The sequence below is a fragment of the Artibeus jamaicensis genome, unplaced genomic scaffold, assembly GCF_021234435.1.
Source record: "Artibeus jamaicensis isolate MK-2021 breed Jamaican fruit bat unplaced genomic scaffold, CSHL_Jam_final contig_452, whole genome shotgun sequence".
NCBI lineage: Eukaryota > Metazoa > Chordata > Mammalia > Chiroptera > Phyllostomidae > Artibeus > Artibeus jamaicensis.
The window spans coordinates 7570019-7588931 of record NW_026521837.1 but is presented as its reverse complement, the minus strand read 5'-3'; the positions used below and the strand labels follow the sequence as shown (position 1 = coordinate 7588931).

Sequence of the window (18913 nt, the reverse complement as noted above, 5' to 3'; positions counted from 1 at the left end):
ATTATACTCCAGGAGCTAGATATTGTATCTTCATCAGTATTACTGAGACAGCCATGAATCTAGCTATCGTGTTAATCATCCCTTAATCTCATCTGTATCCTGAACTGGAAATGACAATAAACGTAAATTAAATATGGCTCATAGTCACATTTCTTTTAAATATAAAGGAATACTAGTCAGTTAAGCTATAACTAGGTATATAACATCAATAAATCAGGTGAAATATTTAGTCAAAGATCTGACTATATAGTGAAAAATATTTAGTTTTTTCAAATTATTTCAGAAATGAAGTTATTTAAAAATATCTTATTTAAAAATCTATATCAAATTAATGTACCCCCCAATCCGTGCAGGGTGGAGGGGAATGAAGGGGGGAAATAGAACAACTGTAATGGCATAATCAATAAAATATAGTTTAAAAAATTTTAAAAAGCAAAGATACCTAAGTAATAAAAGATAAATGAGTTATTTGCCTTTTGTCTGGATCGAATGAATGATTTACTTGGTTTTATTTTTACCTTTTAGAAAAGATTGAAATTCCCTGCCTTTATCTTCATTGATTTTCTCTTCTAGGGAGGAGAATGTGTTCCTTACATCCGTCACAGCCAAAGACATATCATCAATCTTGTTCTGCAAAAGGGTCAGTTTCGCTGCTTGGTGGTTTATCTGGTCAGTCGTTTTTTGTGCCACAGCTGCATGCGGAGGAAGAGAAAATTGGAAACATTGAAAAGACTTATGTAAAACCTTTCAAATATTATGATAGGTTTAAAGGTAATTCAAACAAATAAAGTTTGCACTATATATTAGAAAGTATAGGCTATGTGCAAATGGCAACCAGAATTTTATACTATTTAGGGGTAGAAATTTGTAAGAAAGTTTTATAATAGCTTAGAGTTCTAAAATATTTTAACTAAAATAGCTTAGTTTTAAAATCTTTTCTTCTCAGTCGATAAAGAAATGATGGGGCAAAACATAAAAATGACTCAACTGAAAATACTTTGCTTGGCACCTGCCTTCAGAGCCAGCATTGACTATGTTTAGCTGTGTACTTGCACGTAGGTAGCTGTACCTGCATTCCGAGAACTTTGCCCCTTCCTGAGGCATTCTTTAATAGGAGATAGCTCTCAGTTTAAATAACTGTATATAGCACTGATACTTTTCATGCCTTTTGAAATGCACTTCAATAATTCAAGGATGATTTTATGATGTTTTATGAAGATATTGAATTTCCTCAAAAAAAAAACCCTCAAGTACAGTTTCTAAGCTATATTCACCTGCATTCTTAAAGAGATCCCCTAAGTCACATTTCTTAATTGGATTGAATGATTTTGTATGACTATTCCAAATGCAGTGAAGAGATGTTTTATCAGTAACCAAACTCTGTTTCTAAGAAATTAAATGCAGCTTAAAAGAAATGGTATTTATGATTGGAAATATGAGAGTATCTGTAATAGGACAGTTTGGGATCAACAGAAGAACCTTCTTGGTTCTTAGTCACAATCCTTCTCTCCAGTCAGTGATCACTGTTCCTTAGTGATCTCCCTTAGGCAGTGGAAGGAAGCCTTGTAGCTCCCTTCAAAGAATCAAGGCATTCCTCCCACGTCAAGTGTCTCCCATGATTGCACTCTTTGCAGGACAAAAGTTTGAATTTACTTTGGAAACCTGTGATTCCCTAGTAGCGGCATTTGTATTCTGTGTCTGCGCACAGAGCTTCGATAGTTACACTGGGTCTCTCCGGGCTGGGAACCTGCAGCTCAGCCAGAGGTTCTCTCAATATGCAGCACCAATAGCCAGGGGTTCAGAAGTATGTTAATGTATCATTAACAAACATTTGACAGCCAAGTGATTTCTGGTTTGGAAGTTGTCGTAAATAGCATTGACAAGAAGTGGGTTAGGGATGATAGTAATTATAATCCGTGACCTGGGTCACAACAGTCTTGCTGCTGCTGTCGCTGCTGCTCGGCTGTCCCTCCGCCAATGGCTGCGTGACTCTCAGCCTGGTGGGTGTGTATCAGCTGCTGCTGTTCCTGGGCTACACAGAAGCAAAAGAGAGGAGAGAGAGTTACATATTGAGACTGCCCCATCTTCCCCAGTCCTGAGCAATGCTGTGGCTGAGATTCATTTTCTCATCTCCTGAAGCCTGCCCGGGTGATTGCAGAGGACGCGGCTCCACCACACCCACAGGGCAGTGGGCGACCACATTGATGTGGAAGTGCTGGCCTCTCATTGTGTTCTCAGAAAGTATTCAGGTCTCCTCTCAGACAAAAGTGGTTGGTAGTTGGGGGAAACTGCAAACTGACAGGCATAAACTGCTGCATAATGGATGGGACTCTAAGATCAGCTGTGTTAAAAGCCATAGCAGTTTTGTAAGTTGTCTGCTGCAGAGGCTGCTTGTTTAACAATGCAGTTTCCAACTGGTGTCTACCTGGAAATAAGGGAGAGCTATGGATTCCTGTAACAGTGCCAAGTAAGTGGTTTTTCCCAGATTGTTAAGGACTACATGGGCTCAAAACCTAATAACTACAAGTAAAAGGAAACTATTACAGGACATGCCTCAATAGGATCAACCTGTGAAATCAGTGACATTTCAAAAAAATAGAAAGTCTTACAAAATAAACCTCTCTGTTAAAAAAATTGTTTCTAATTGCCCATGAATCAAGTACTATTTAATATGGCAGTACACTTTTTTGGAGGGAAACAAGTAAAGGAAGACATTAAAATATTCAACATATGAAGTAATGTATATCTATAATTTGTAGACTTCTAATGGACAAATTTATTTTTTGAAGTCTGCATATCAAACACCAGAAAACAAGTGTCTGGTGTCTGTACTTCTTCTCATGTGAAATTATGTACCAATGGAATGACCCCTTTTGGCACATGTCAATTATTCTCTCTAAGGTACATGCAGCTGTGACAATAACGCTAAAGCATCTCTACTCCATAGAAAGTATAATATATTTGACACTAATCCGAGGTAGTCTCTGTTGTCAGATTGAATTTTGTGTTGCTTTTCTTCAGAGTTTTGAGCTAAATCAGTGAATTTCCATTCTCGTCCAAGGTTTTTATTTTGAATTTTTTTCTCCCTGCCTTCCCTCTCCCTGCTGTATCACAGATAGTCCTACAGAATTGGATTTATTTGGTTGGATAAGACAATCTGCAGCTTGGGAAAAAGTGTAGTTATTTGGGGGCTGCTGTATGTGGAGGAAAGTGTTAATTTTCTGCTAAGTCCTAGCAATAAAGTTTTATACTCTAAATTCAAGTTAACTCTTACAAATATATCTAATAAATAATTGCACACATTTTTAAAATCAAGATTCCTCCTTAGATAACACAATAAAGCATTTTTTCTGGCAGCTAAAACCTGCCTACCCAAGAGGATACTTAGAGCAACGGTTCTGGAACCAGGGTCCTTCAATCAGCCATATCAGCATCACCTGGGAACTTTCCAATATGCAACTTCTAGGCTCCACCCCTACACCTGCTCATTTAAACAATTGACGTGGGCCAGCAGCGTGTGGTTTAACAAGCTCTCAAGGTGATCCCAATGTACACTAAAGTGTGAGAGCCACTGGATGAGGGTGTAAAGATTAATCTTCCTTAGCAACTTCCCACTTCCCTAACTTCCCTGTTTCCCTCAGCAGTGAAGGAGTGTTCATGATACAGATTTGTATTTACAGCAAAGGAACAGGTGGGTTTATCAGGATGAACAAATGTTCTCTTCACGTTCTTACCTTTTTGAGCTAGATCACAGGAACACAAAAAGAGCTGGTGCTTTAAAAGACATACCATCACTTAACAGAGAGCAGGTTCTTTGTTAGGAAGTCATAAATAATTAGTAAAAACAGAGACTATACTGTTCTGTGGCATACAAGCAAGGTTGCTAGGAAGATTTCCTTTTCTTTTATAAACTTTCATCACATTATGGATTTGTTTAACATTTCTTTACAATAGTGGTTTTTCATCAGTTATGTAAATCAGAAGCACCAGAGAACTTTGAAACATGACAAGTGTCAAATGTTCTTTCCAGTTCCCTACTTGAAGATTATGATTCAGATCAGTTCAGGAGAACAGAAAAATTATATATATATAATTTGAAAACTTTACAGGTGATTTTGAAGTGTGACCCTGCTTAAGAAGCACTGATTTAGAACAACTTCCAAACTTTTCTAATTCTAATAAGTAAATTTATTGCTTAAAATACCAGACATTTTTATATTAAAATTGCAATCCAGAAATTGATCTTTATCCATTTTTAAATAGTCACACACACTTGTTGATAACAAGAGCATATGTTAGAGCATTTAGTTTAACTCCAGTGAATGAAAACCTGAGTCTCCTACCACTCACTCCGAAGTGAAGTTGAGCCTTAACAAGGAGGAGGTGAAGTAGGCCGGGGTTGAAGGTGCTGTTCACAGTTCCGTGATTATTTCCTCATACAGACAATTCCATTCTCTCTCTCGTTAAGATACAAGATCCCTGAGTATGTACTGCTAAGCCTGGAAGCATATGAAGAGAGTTTGAGCCACCTTCCCAGAAATCAAACATAGAGCCTACTGACAATTCTGAATGTCGCAGAAATAAAAGGCCCTTTCCATGAAAAACCTGGGTTATTACTCGTTTTAACCTAGGTATCCTATTTAACATTGGTATCTCGCAATGTTCTGTATACCTCACCTCCAAGGTCATATTTAGTCCATATGCACTAATGTGGCCTACCAATTATTTAAATGTTCAAATGAAGCCATACCTGTTGGCAAATATGCAATAATAAAGTGTGATAACTAATAAATTATTTATAAATATAAAATAAACTTGTTGCCAGTTACTTGTGGATGCATAATAAAGGCTATGTCTTGTAGAACAGATGCCTACTGGAATTCCTATTGTGAAATATCTGAGAAGTAAGCACTCCCAGAACTGACAGTCTGCTGGGCTGGGACCATGACAGGCACTACTACACCAAGTTTATGAAACATGCAGTGTTTTAGCAGAATCATCAAATTGTTTGGTGCTTACTTTAGTTTATTTGTTATTGAAAACTAATTGTTTTCAGTGCATGGTTTTCATAAGTATTATTTCAGAAGTTATAATAAATTATTAAAACTAGTTAGCATGGAACAATTTTTGATATACAACTGAATTCGTTGTCCAATGTTTGAATATGGCCCCAAGCCTTGCTACCTGACCCTCCTAATTGAGAGACAGGTGGGCCAAGGTGCTCATAACCCTGAGTGAAGTGGTGGGACCTCAGTGAATATCACAAGCATTTTAAGTAGAGTTTATTTCTAGAGGTTCATAATACTTTGCTAAAGTTTATCATAAATCATAAGGCATCTTTATATTACATTATTATATTCTAATGAAAACAGGTCTCATCTCACTGTTTATAAAGTGCTGCATGTTGTACATTGAATGTGGAGATTATATCAGTGTATTTCATTAAGTTTCCTTCTCCATTTGAGAAAGACTGGGAAAGCAGGGAATCATACCACACACTCACGCAAGTGTAGGCGGGGGTGTTACGAGTCTCCCAGGGTCATATTTGGGTGGGGGCACTTTATCCCCACCGTTCTCTCTGTGCCTCCCAGATGAGGTAAGAGCCTGCATGTGCAAGAAGTGAAAACAAACCTGGGCATGAGGTCAAGTGTCAAGAATAGAAAGGAGGTAACTAAAGAGTTAAAACCTAATTTTCTCTTGACCTTAGGGTCAAAAGAACTTAAATGTTATTCTGTGATCTGGAAAAATGCTGTTTTTTAACAAACAAGGGAAAAGAAAGTGACATACTAGAGAAAATCACATTAGAAATAAAACCTAAAAAGATTAGAAAAAATTAAATCAATGACAAGTCATTTTCTTTAGAAAGAAAAACATTGAAAGGGTTAAAGAATAATACATAGAAGTGTTGAGTGAAGGTCTCTGGGTTTTTTGGACACTAATTTTTGGTGATTCACTCCTCATGATGTGGATACATAATATACATGAAATATATATTAAATATATAATATATTAAATAAATTTCTCTGTAATGTTGTAAAGTTTTGAAAAGACTGATTTAAAAGAATATGTAATCAGAAAATAAATAAAGAAAAGAAAATATAATTAGAAAAATACTTCAAATATTGAGTGACAAAACTAATGTGATTTAATGTATACATTAAACTTTCCCTTTATTCTTAGCTATAGTTATGTTTAAATTAATTGCTTTAGGAGGAATTGCTGTACTCCTAAGGTTAAAAAAAAAAGCAGGAAACATCACACAAAGATCTTTGGGATTCAATTGTCATATGAATCTCTTTTCCCTGGAAATCTTGGGATGGGGTCTCTGCCAAGACTGTTAAAGACTTGAAATGTCTGTTTAACAAATTCAGTAGTCTATGTTATCTTTTTCTAATTCTATGTGTTGACCTGAATTCATTTATCCCAGTTTACTGCTCGGGATTTAGCTTGTGGAGAAGTGCTGATAGAATCTCTGACCGTGGAGTCAGTTATTCTCCTGTGATAAAGTTCCTGGATGATTGATTGATGCTCTTTATTTTTTCCTTTAGCAAACTTTCTGTCCTTTCAAATGTATTCTCTGCCACTGATCCTAGGTTTTTGAGGCAATCTCCTGCTTTGTACACTTAATCACAGACCTTTGCTTTGTCCCACAGGGCATAGATTTCTGGTTCTAAGAAACAGGAGCCGAGACAAAAAGGCATTTACTTATGAGCTTCAGATTTTTAAATAATTAGATATATTTAAAAAGTTGGATCCCTTTTTTCTCTTCTCCCAATACAATTACTGTTTTCCTTACACTATAGACTTAGAGAAGAAAGCAAGGTTGGCAAATGTCAAGAGCTGCAACTTACACACTAGGTGAATTTTCTTCCTTCCTCCCTCCTTCCTTCCTTCCTAATTATATGGGTGTTATTTGTGAATGCTTTTTTCCCCAGACCTTTTAGACAAATGGAGGAAGTCATTAATGGCAATTCAGTAATGAAGAAGTTTGCTCTCTTTCACTTAGAAGCAGAAATGTTCCTGTGTAACTTGACGAGAGGTTTGCAGCTGATCCTCCAATATCAAGTGAATGCTTGCATGGCTGTGGGGGTGACTTTCCTTGCAAGTCCCCCCGTGCACCACAGATGCGAGTAAACATGACTGAGACATGATGTGATCTGCTTGGGGAGGAGAGGTGGCCAGTTTCCCAGAGGAAAAAGGCCTTGAGCCCCTTCCTCTAAGAGCTTTTATTGGGTTGTAATACACAGGAATACAGGGCACCAAGGATCAAACAGTAGATAACATTTCAAAGAAATCTGATGGTTTAGTACGGGTCAGAGTCTGTCAGAAACAGAGTTTTAGGGTTTCCTGCTTGAACCCTTATCATATGAATGAAAGCACTCTTAGCAGAGCAGATTTCACAGGTTTATCAGGAAGTCTGTAATGCCAGATTTTCCCCCAGGACATGCTCTAGCAAGGCAAGGAGCAGCACCTCTTCCCATCAGGTAGGTATTCAGGCTTAAGGGGATTAGAGCCAGGGGGTGTTTCTCCCAGAGAACATGGGGATTTGGGCTTTGTCAAAGCCGGTGGGGGGGAGGGGAGTTGAGAGTCCATTGCTCTTTGTTGCAGCCCCCCAAATCCTTCCATGATGGCCTCCCAAGTGATCATGTCTAGTCTAGGTTGCCCCCCTCTGTGAGGGGTCTTACCCATCAAGGACTTCCGACCATGCTTTGGGGGCAGGGAGGAAACTGAGGCAGCATTTGCTATCAGAGACAAGCTTTGTCTCCTACGGCTCTCATTCCAGAAGTCGTAGCTCGCTCATCCTTAGCCACAGTGGGCAGAGAGTTACAATTCCTAGAACCAGGCAGAGTGGTCCGCAAGACATGGTAGAGTTCAGTACATATATATTTACAGAGATTTAGTAGTTCAATTGAATAAGGCAGTTTGGAGCAACAAAGACATAAGGTACATGAGTTTTTTTATGAAATGTTATGATTTTATTGAGCAACATGTTTACAGGAGGAGTTCTTTTTTTTTTTTTTTAATTTATTTAGTTATTTTTCAAGTACAGATTTTTGTCTATTTTTCCCATCCCAGTCTCCCCTGCCCCTTGCTCCCCACCTCCCTCCCATTTCCTCCCCCCCTTAGTTCTCGTCCCTGTGTCCTTCCTATTTGTTCCTCCAAATCCCTCCCCCTTTTTCCCCTTAACTTCCCTTCCTTCTCCCCTCTTGTCACTATCCCCTTGTTCTCTATTTCAGTGTCTTTGTTTTTTGGGGTTTTTTTTTTCTGCTTACTTGGTTGTTTTGTTGTTTAGCTTCCTGTTAAAGGTGAGATCATATGGTATTTGTCTTTCAGCACCTGGCCTATTTCACTCAGCATAATGCTTTCCAGTTCCATCCATGTTGTTGCAAAGGGTAGTAGCTCCTTCTTTCTCTCTGCAGCATAGAATTCCATTGTGTATATGTACCACAATTTTTGGATCCATTCATTTACTGATGGGCACCTAGGTTGCTTCCAACTCTTGGCTATTGTAAATTGTGCTGCTATGAACATTGTGGTGCATAGGTTCTTTGATATTGATGTTTTAGGATTCTTAGGATATAATCCTAGCAGTGGAATTGCTGGGTCAAAAGGCAGGTCGATTTTTATTTTTCTGAGAAAAATCCATACTGTTTTCCATAATGGTTGTACCAGTCTGCACTCCCACCAACAGTGAACTAAGGACCCCGTTTCCCCACAACCCCTCCAACATTTGTTGTTTGTTGCTTTGTTTATGATAGCCATCCTGACTGGTGTAAAGTGGTATCTCATTGTGGTTTTAATTTGCATCTCTCTGATAGCTAACGATATTGAGCATCTCTTCATGTGTCTCTGAATGTTCTGTATGTCCTCCTTGGAGAAGTGTTTGTTCAAGTCCTTTTCCCATTTTCTAATTGGGTTGGGTGTCTTCTTAGAGTGGAGTCGTGTAAGTTCTTTGTATATTTTAGAGATTAAACCTTTGTCTGAGGTATCATTGGCAAATATGTTTTCCCATACAGTTGGTTGTCTTGCTAATTTAATACTGTTTTCTTTAGCCATGCAGAAGCTTTTTATTTTGATGAGATCCCATTTGTTTATTCTTTCCTTTACATTCCTTGCTCTAGGGGACATATCAGTAAAGAAGTTGCTGCGTGAAATATCTGAGATTTTCTTGCCAATGTTCTCCTCTAGGACTTTAATGGTGTTATGACTTACATTTAAGTCTTTTATCCACCTTGAATTTATTTTGGTGTATGGTGTAAGTCTGTGCTCAAGTTTCATTTTTTTGCATGTAGCTGTCCAGTTCTCCCAACACCATTTGTTGAAGAGGCTATCTTTACTCCATTTTATGTTACTGCCCCCTTTGTCGAATATTAATTGACTGTAGAGAGTTGGATTGATTTCTGGGCTCTCTGTTCTGTTCCATTGGTCTATGTGCCTGTTTTTATGCCAGTACCAGGCTGTTTTGATTACAGTGGCCTTGTAATACAGTTTGATATCAGGTATTGTGATCCCCCCTACTTTGTTCTTCTTTCTCAAAAGAGCAGCTGCTATTCGAGCTCGTTTATGGTTCCATATAAATTTTCGAAGTGTTTGTTCTATGTCTGTGAAATATGCCATTGGAACTTTAATAGGTATTGCATTGAATCTGTATATTGCTTTGGGTAGTATGGACATTTTGATAATGTTAATTCTTCCAATCCATGAACAAGGTATATGTTTCCATTTGTTTGTGTCTTCCTTGATTTCGTTCTTCAGGGCTGTGTAGTTTTCTGCATACAGGTTTTTTACCTCCTTGGTTAGGTTTATTCCCAGATATTTTATTTTTCTTTTTGCTATATCAAATGGGATTTTTCTCTTTATTTCTGCTTCTGCTGATTCACTGTTGGTATACAAAAATGCCTTTGATTTCTGGATATTGACTTTATAACCAGCTGTTTTGCCAAACTCATCAATTAGTTTGAGGAGTTTTTGGGTAGAGTCTATAGGATTTTCCATGTACACTATCATGTCATCTGCAAACAGTGACAGTTTTGTTTCCTCCTTTCCTATTTGGATGCCTTTTATTTCCTTTTCTTGCCTGATCACTGTGGCTAAAACTTCCAATACTATATTGAATAGAAGTGGTGAAAGTGGACAACCTTGTCTTGTTCCTGATCTTAGTGGAAAAGCTTTTAGTTTTTTCCCGTTGAGTATGATATTGGCTGTAGGTCTCTCATATATGGCCTTTATTATTTTGAGAAATGCTCCTTGTATTCCCACTTTGCTGAGTGTTTTTATCATAAATGGGTGTTGTACCTTATCGAAAGCTTTTTCTGCATCTATTGATATGATCATGTGATTTTTGTCTTTGCTTTTGTTTATATGATGTATTACATTTACTGATTTGCGAATATTGAACCATCCTTGCATTCCTGGGATGAATCCTACTTGATCATGGTGTATGATCTTTTTGATATGTTGTTGGATGCGATTTGCCAATATTTTGTTGAGGATTTTAGCATCTATGTTCATCAGCGATATTGGCCTGAAGTTTTCTTTCTTTGTTGTGTCTCTATCTGGTTTTGGAATTAAGATGATGCTGGCTTCATAAAAAGAATTTGGGAGTTTTCCATTCTTCTGAATTTTTTGAAATAGTCTGTGGAGAATAGGGGTTAGCTCTTCCTTAAATGCTTTGTAGAATTCTCCTGTGAAACCATCTGGTCCGGGGCTTTTGTGTGATGGGAGTTTTTTGATTACTGCTTCAATTTCTTTTGCTGTTATTGGTGAATTTAGATTTTCTGCTTCTTTTTCATTGAGTTTTGGAAGATTGTATTTTTCTAGAAATGTGTCCATTTCCCCTAGGTTTTCAAATTTCTTGGCATACAGTTCTTCATAGTAATTTCTTACAATCTCTTCTATTTCTGTGGTATCAGTTGTAATCTCTCCTTTTTCATTTCTGATTGTGTTTATTTGTGTCCTCTCTCTTCTTTTCTTGATGAGCCTACTTAAAGGCTTGTCTATTTTGTTTATCTTCTCAAAGAACCAACTCCTGGATTCATTGATCCTTAAAATTGTGCTTTTAGTTTCTATGTCATTTAATTCTGCTCTAATCTTGGTTATTTCCTTCCTTCTGCTTGCTCTAGGCTGTCTTTGTTGTTGTTCCTCAAGTTCTTGCAGGCGTATGGTTAGGTTGTTTGTTTGAAATGTTTCTATCTTCTTTAGGTAGGCCTGTATTGCTATAAACTTCCCTCTCAGGACTGCCTTCGCTGTGTCCCATAAGTTTTGGGTTGTTGTGCGATCATTTTCATTTGTTTCCAGAAATGTTTTGATTTCTTCCCTAATTTCATTCTTGACCCATTCATTGTTTAATAGCATACCATTCAGTCTCCATGTTTTTGGGTGCTTTGGGTTTTTTTCTTTGGGGTTGGTTTCTAATTTCAGTGCCTTGTGGTCAGAGAAGATGCTTGGTATGATTTCAATTTTCTTGAATTTGTTGAGGCTCCTTTTGTGTCCTATCATGTGGTCTATCTTTGAGAATGTTCCATGTACATTTGAAAAGAATGTATATTTAGCTTCTTTGGGATAAAGGGCTCTATATATATCAGTTAAGTCCATTTCATCTAGGGTGTTGTTTAATGCCACAATGTCTTTTTTGATAATTTGTTTGGAAGATCTGTCCATTTTTGATAGTGGGGTGTTCAAATCCCCTACTATGATTGTGTTGCTGTCAATATCTTTCTTGAAGTCCTCTAAGATTTTCTTGATATATTTGGGTGCCCCTATATTTGGTGCATATATGTTTACAATGTTAATGTCTTCTTGGTGGATTCTTCCCTTGAGTATAATGAAATGACCTTCTGGGTCTCTCTTTACAGCCTTTTTTTTGAAGTCTATTTTGTCTGATATGAGAATTGCTACCCCAGCTTTTTTTTCTTGTCCGTTTGCTTGGAAAACTTGTTTCCAGCCTTTCACTTTTAGTCTGTGATGGTCTTTTGTCCTGAGGTGAGTCTCTTGTAGGCAGCATATGTGTGGGTCATGCTTTCTTATCCATTGAGCTATTCTGTGTCTTTTGATTGGAGAATTTAATCCATTTACGTTTAAGGTTATTATTGATAGGTACTTATTCATTGCCATTTTTGTACCTGTGTTCCTCTCTGTCTCCCTCTTATCCTTCCTTCCCTCAAAGCAGTCCTTTTAGTATTTCTTGTAGAGCTGGTTTGGTGGAGGCATATTCTTTTAGACTTCTTTTGTCTTGGAAGCTCTTTATTTGGCCTTCTATCTTGATTGAGAGCCTTGCTGGGTAAAGTAGCCTTGGTTGTAGGCCTCTGGTTCTCATTACTTGAAATATTTCTTGCCATTCTCTTCTTGCTTGAAGTGTTTCCATTGAGAAGTCGGTAGCTAACCTTATTGGGGCTCCCTTGTATGTTATTTCTTTTTTTCTCCCTTGCTGCCTTTAACATTCTCTCTTTGTCTTGGAATTTTGCCATTTTGATGATGATGTGTCTTGAGGTGGGCCTCCTTGGGTTCCTCTTGATTGGGACTCTCTGTGATTCCTGGATTTGTGAGACTTTTTCTCTTATCAAATTAGGAAAATTTTCTCTCATTACTCGTTCAAATACGTTTTCTATCCCTTGTTCTTCTTCTTCTCCTTCTGGTATTCCTATTATTCGTATATTATTACGTTTCATATTGTCTTGCATTTCTCTTAATCCCTCTTCATTCTTTCTGAGCCTCTTTTCATTTTCTTGCTCTTTCTGTGAGATGCTTTCTACCCTGTCCTCCAACTCACTAATCCTATCCTCCGCTTCATCTATCCTACTTTGGAAACTTTCTACTGTGTACTTCAATTCGGAAATTGTATTCTTCATTTCCTCTTGTCTCTTGGTGATGGTTTCCATTTCCTTTGTGATGTTGCTGTAGTTTGCAGAGAGATCATTATAATTTCCCTGTAGTTTCTGGTAGCTCACTGTGAGCTCTTTGAGCTCTTTGAACTTCATAATAACCAGTGCTTTGAATTCACTGTCTGATAGTTGATCAGCGTCTATTTCATCTAACATTGTTTCTGAAGTTTCTGCTTTTTCTTTCATTTGGGGATTGTTTCTTTGTCTTCCCATTGTTTGAGACTCTTCTTGTTAGTCTCTGCTTCCAAAATTGATCTGGTCTGAAACACTGGTTTTATGGTGTAAACTTCTGTGGTATGTTCCTTGTGAAGTTCAGTGGTACAGACTCCTTGAAGTTTCTTGATGTTCTTCGTCTCCACCTACACTCACACTGGTCCTCGCACTGGTCTCTGCGTTGGTCACCTACCACTGCTGAATGTCCCGGCTCTAGTAGCCGCCTCCTCAAGCACCCAGGCCCGTTACTAGGGCAGTGGCACAGAGGCTGGGAATGTCCTGGCTCCCGTATCTGGCTCTCTCTGCCGCCCAGGGCCGTCACAGGGGCTTGGAGTGTCCCGGTTGCCGTACCTAACTCCCCCGGCGTCTAGTCCTGTCTCTATGGCAGTGGCACAGAGGCTTAGAAAGTCCCAACTCCCGTACCCGATTCCCCAGTGTCCAATCCCCTTGCTATGGCGGCAGCACAGGGGTTGTGACCCTCCCAGTTCCCGTAGAGGGATCCTCTGCCACCCCGGGCTGTCTCAGGGGTTTGGAGTGTCCAGGCTTCCGTACCTGACTCCCCCACGTCCAGTCCCGTTGCTATGGCAGCGGCACAGGATTTGAGAGCTTCCAGGCTGTAGCTGGCTCCTCAGCTGCGTCACAGGGGCTTGGAGAGTCCCAGCTTCTGTACCTGACTCCCCGACGTCCAGTCCCGTCGCTATGGCAGTGGCACAGGATTTGAGATCTTCCCGGCTCCCGTAGCTGGCTCCTCAGGGTCCAGGCCTGTCTCTATGGCGGCGTCACAGGGGCCTTTGGTGTCCCAGCTCCTGCAGCTGACCCTTCCGTTGCCCAGGCCAGTAGCTATGGCATTGGCACAGGGGCCGAGAATGTCCCCGCTCCGGTTCCTGACTCCTCTGTCTCCCAGGACCGTCACAGGGGCTTGGAGTGTCCGGCTTCCGTACCTGAGGCCCCGGCTCCCAGGCCTGTTGCTCTGGCGGCAGTACAGGGGCCGCGTGAGACCCAGCTCCGGTAGCTGACTCTGCCGCCGTCTGGTGTTTCAGCGTCGGTCACAATCTCTGGTCTTTTAATTTCATAAATGCTGGGTAACCGATGGTTTATTGTGCTGTTTCTCCATAGATCTGCCAGGATTTTCACCCATGAGTACAGGAGCTAGTATCCGCTCCATCTTACTCCGTCGCCATCTTCCCAGCATCGGAGTTCTTTTTTAAAGAACATTAATCACCACTTGGAAGAATCAGGCAAAAATTTAAGAAATATGGGGCTTTTTTCTGTTTTAAAGATTATAACTTTCATTCCGTATTAATTTAAGTAATATTTTAAAATAATCTTATTGGAGAAGCCCCATTTTAAAAGTGTTAGTTAAAATAGTTGTTACATAATTTATTGAATTATTTCACAGTACTTGTGAAATGAAATGTTTTCATACACTCATAACATATGTTAGGGATCAGTTATTCCAATAACTGCACAATTACATTTTTTCAGCATTTAGAATATCTGTAACAGATTTTATATAAGCAAAATTTTATGAAATACCTTTTTGTTTTTTACTTTTTTCCTATATAGAGGATCTGACTAAAGCTGACTGGATTATTTTTTTTTAAGATTTGCAAAGAAGTCTTTCTTTTTCCTCTCTAATCTAGCATTATTTGAGCTTAAATTCCTGTTCTTCATGGCATTAGAAAAAGCCACAATTTCCTTGTTCTACTTCAGTACAGTATAGAGACACCTACTGGGAAAGCACATTATTGCAAATTTTATAAAGATTGGTTTAAAAAGTGTTGCTACTAACATTTCAAAAAAAAAATCTCAAACATCATATCACCAAAGTAGATTCCTTTCTGAAGACAAACTATCTGACCTTCAAAAAGTATAACAAATGTAAAATACATCATGACTATTACATTGCCATTAGATTGATGTTCCTCCTTTAAACAAAGTTCTATTTACTTAGACTTTTTAAAAATTGGTTTCCTCTTGAAAGTATGACCAATATTTTAAATAAGCTAATCTAGAACTTATGACAAGATTTTTTACTTTCCGAGTTACAGCAAAAAAGCCATATGTAGAAGTTCGGTAATCTTATAAACAGTACATTGTAGAATAAGACAGAGGAAGAGTTGTCCCGTGAAATTTTTTTTGGTCTCATAGATTTTGAACGACATGTTCCTTCCTAACAGGTTCCAGATGGACATACAGAGGCAGAGGGAGAAAAAAAAAGACGGATGGGCACTGAGTAGAGAAGTGAAAGAGTATAGTCACTAGCAGCTCCAATTTATTCCTCTATATCACTTTTTACATAATTAAAAAAGATCTTCCTTCTGCAATATAATTTTAAAGGGAATCATTATTTTTATTTTGTTAAATTTATTTTGTTTGTGAGGAGGAACCTTGCCGGGAAAGCAGAGATTTGTGAAATTTATGTAGTATTTTATGATTTTCCATGAGTAAAATAACCTCCTGATGCGAAGCACTAACACTGTAATTATCACAGTAGTGACATACTCAGGCTATTCCACACCCTTGAGGGATCTGAAGAGATTTAAAGACAGATCAGCTACACTGATTATTCTTGCCATACGTGGGGCCACCTGCCATTTGAGACAGCCTGGAGACTGCTGTCCAAGGAAACCTGACAATTTTTTCTACCGTATAGGAATAAAAGACTGTTGGCACATATATCAAGTGGATAAAAAGAGGGGGACTTGATATGTAATTGGATGAGAATCAGAGGAAAAAAATGTACAGAAAAAAAATGAAACAAAAAAGCCCTGGGATAGATGAGATAAGGAAGAATTGTTGAAGGGACAAAGGATGCAGGAGTTCTCCATTCCACCAGTGCATCAGTTACACTAATTAAAAATTCAACGGCTTATACTGCAATAAAACTGAAGAGCAGGCTGGTCAGCATACTGTAGGGAGCAACTAGGTTCTTTTGGAATTGAAATGATATTAGAATTAATTGCATGACAATATCATATAATGAGCATACTTGCCATCAAAAATGATTCCAATAGGAAAAAAAGAGCTTTCCACAGGAGATAAATCAGAAAAATACCTGAATCTGAAATTCTAATTACAGTATTGTAACAAAATGTCACAGTCTTGGACCTTATTGTTGATGGGGATTCAATGTAATAATTTATAAATCCAGTATTAAAGAATCCATAGGTTGCTGCCACTTAGAACACAAGGTGTCACTAAACAGTCAAAATTAAACTATTTGAACTCAATTTAAATATTTTACATAGTATTGTGAGAAAAGGGAAATGACAGTATATAGCAGACATTCAAATTTTCAACCAGTCTTGCTTCTTGTGTGTATATTTATGATGATGAAATTCTTACTTGTTTCCTTCCTTTGTGTAGATACTCTACCATAGTGATTGATCATCGATTAGAGTTGACATCTGTACAACATGGGCTTGAACAGTGCAGGTCCACTCATAAGTGAATTTGTTTCAATAAATAAACAGCTGGGCCTCTGTATCCTCTGTCTCCAACCAACTCATGTGGAAAACTATTTCTCACTGGTGCAGAGGGCCCACTGTATGCACTGTATTACTCCACTTCACATAGGGGATGTAAGCTTCTGTGCATTTGGGTATCTCTGTGGGAGTCCTGGGACTAATCCCCTTCGGAGGGGTGACTCTGGTGCAGTTAGTGGGGGAGTCAAAAGTTATGCATGGATTTTCACCAATGCAAGATGTTAGCTCCTCAAACCCCTGCATTGTGCAAGGGTCGAGTATAGTTAAGTATAAAAACAAACCAAAACGTGAAGCAGCAGCAGCAGTCTCTATCATCTAGAGCCTAGGACACCCTTTGACGTAGACTGTGCTCCCTGCCATGTATCTGCATTCAGCCTCTCTCTGCACTAGGATGTGTAATGACTCTAAATCCCTAGAAACCCATGCTGTGAACAAAGACTTGAATCTCTAGAAAGCATAATGGAATTAATATTTCTTAGAAATCTTTCTTCATATGAGAAGAGAAACATAAAAACTGATTTTAGGCTTTAGAAATATAATTCTAAGTACAGCCCTGAACTTTTATCTGTCTGGCAAATAGAGACTATAAATAAATATGTCTTACCACTGTGAGTACATCTGTGAATCTCGTGGAATTCCAAAGTCCTATGAACATATTATCATACTTGGGTTTTTAAAGAATATGCTAAATGATATTGTTTCCAAATATCTTTGTATAGATAATATTTTGTTTAAATGTTTATTTTACTTGATTATAAATGAAGTACATATTCATGCTACACTTTGAAAATATATTATTTTTTAACATCTCTGAAAATCAGGCTAGACCCGGAGCAAATAGCATTGCAATTAAATTTTTCTTTAGATTCTCATTGAGTTGGGCTAGAAGAACCATATATATTATCCCTACTAAACTGTAGGGTTCCTACTGCTTTTGTATTACAACTTCCTTTTTTCAAAATATGAATCATAATGGTTTCTCCACAATTATATTAATTGTTAATCGCAATCTCCTAAATAGCTGATTAAATTCCCCACCATAGTTAATGGTCTTTGTTGGAATATTAATTCATTTAAAATGTGAATGCTGATGCCATATATTATTTTTCAAAGAGAACTTGTTTAAAGCCATAAGCGAAATACTAGTCACACGGATATTAGGTCACAGCAGTTTACTGTGTGTTTTATCAGCCTTGCCACCAGAAAACCTTTAAAATCTCAGTTGAAAAATGGCTACATTAGCCATTAGGATTTTTTTTAAAACACAGAATAATTCACACCATATTTGTGCATATTCTTTAAAACCAAATTTCACTTATAAATGATAGTATTTCAAAAAATTAAACTGGAAGAAAAATAGAGGATGATTTTTTATTATTTTTTAAAGGCTCATATTGAAGACTATACTTTCAGGGATAATTTCTATAGTTCATTACTAAAATGGGTCATGTTGACTGAAAATCAAACTGTATGGAAGTCTGACAACCAAGGAGTTAAAAAAAATTCATCCAGACTGGTAGGAGAGGTGGAGACAGGCAGCTGGGCAGAGAGGACTCTCGGCAAAGCAGCAGCTGGAGAACCTGGGCAGGTGAGGTGGCAGCTGGCAGACCAGGCAGTCTCATATGTGTGTGCAGATAAACCAGGAAGAACAACTGGGGAGCGAGACAGACCACACAACCCAGGATTCTAGCATGGGGAAATAAAGCCTCAAAACCTCTGACTGAAAACACCTGTGGAGATTGAGGAGGCAGCAGGAGACACTCCCAGCTTCACAGGAGAGTTTGTTGGAGAGACCCACAGGGTCCTAGAACACAAGGTGGATACACAAGCCCATCCACCTGGCAATCAGCACCAGAAGGGCCCACTTTGATTGTGGACAGTGGGGGAAGTGACTGAAATCTGGCAGAGAGTGGAACAAGTGCCATTGTTCCCTCATGGACCCCTCCCCAACATACAGCTCACAATGCAGTGACATGGGTTGCCCTGACCTAGTGAACACCAAAGGCTCTGCCCCTTACTATGTAACAGGCACATGGAGAACACACAAAAAGATGGCCCAAATGAAAAAAACAGATCAAAGCGCTAGAAAAAATACAACTAAGCAATGAAGAGATAGCCAATTAATCAGATGCAAAGTACAAAACACTGGTAATTAGGATGCTCATAGAACTGGTTGAATATGGTCACAAATTAGATGAAAAATTGAAGGCTATGCTAAGTGAAATAAAGAAAAAATGTACAGGGAACCAATAGTGATCGGAAAGAAACCAGGACTCAAATCAATGGTGTAGAGTAGAAGAAAGAAAGAAACATTCAACCAGAACAGAATGA

The 18913-nt window shown here is 38.4% G+C and overlaps 1 protein-coding gene across 1 annotated transcript in view; it reads right to left on the bottom strand.

Moving 5' to 3' along the window:
- The window catches only part of MMRN1 (multimerin 1), a 69772-nt gene that overhangs the window by 24394 nt on the left and 26465 nt on the right, over nt 1-18913 (bottom strand). The window contains exons 4-5 of the mRNA XM_037163260.2: nt 1922-2032; nt 519-692 (exon numbers count right to left, since the gene is read on the bottom strand). Of these exons, the coding sequence (XP_037019155.2) occupies nt 519-692; nt 1922-2032 (285 nt within the window). The remainder of the gene's footprint in view (nt 1-518; nt 693-1921; nt 2033-18913) is intronic.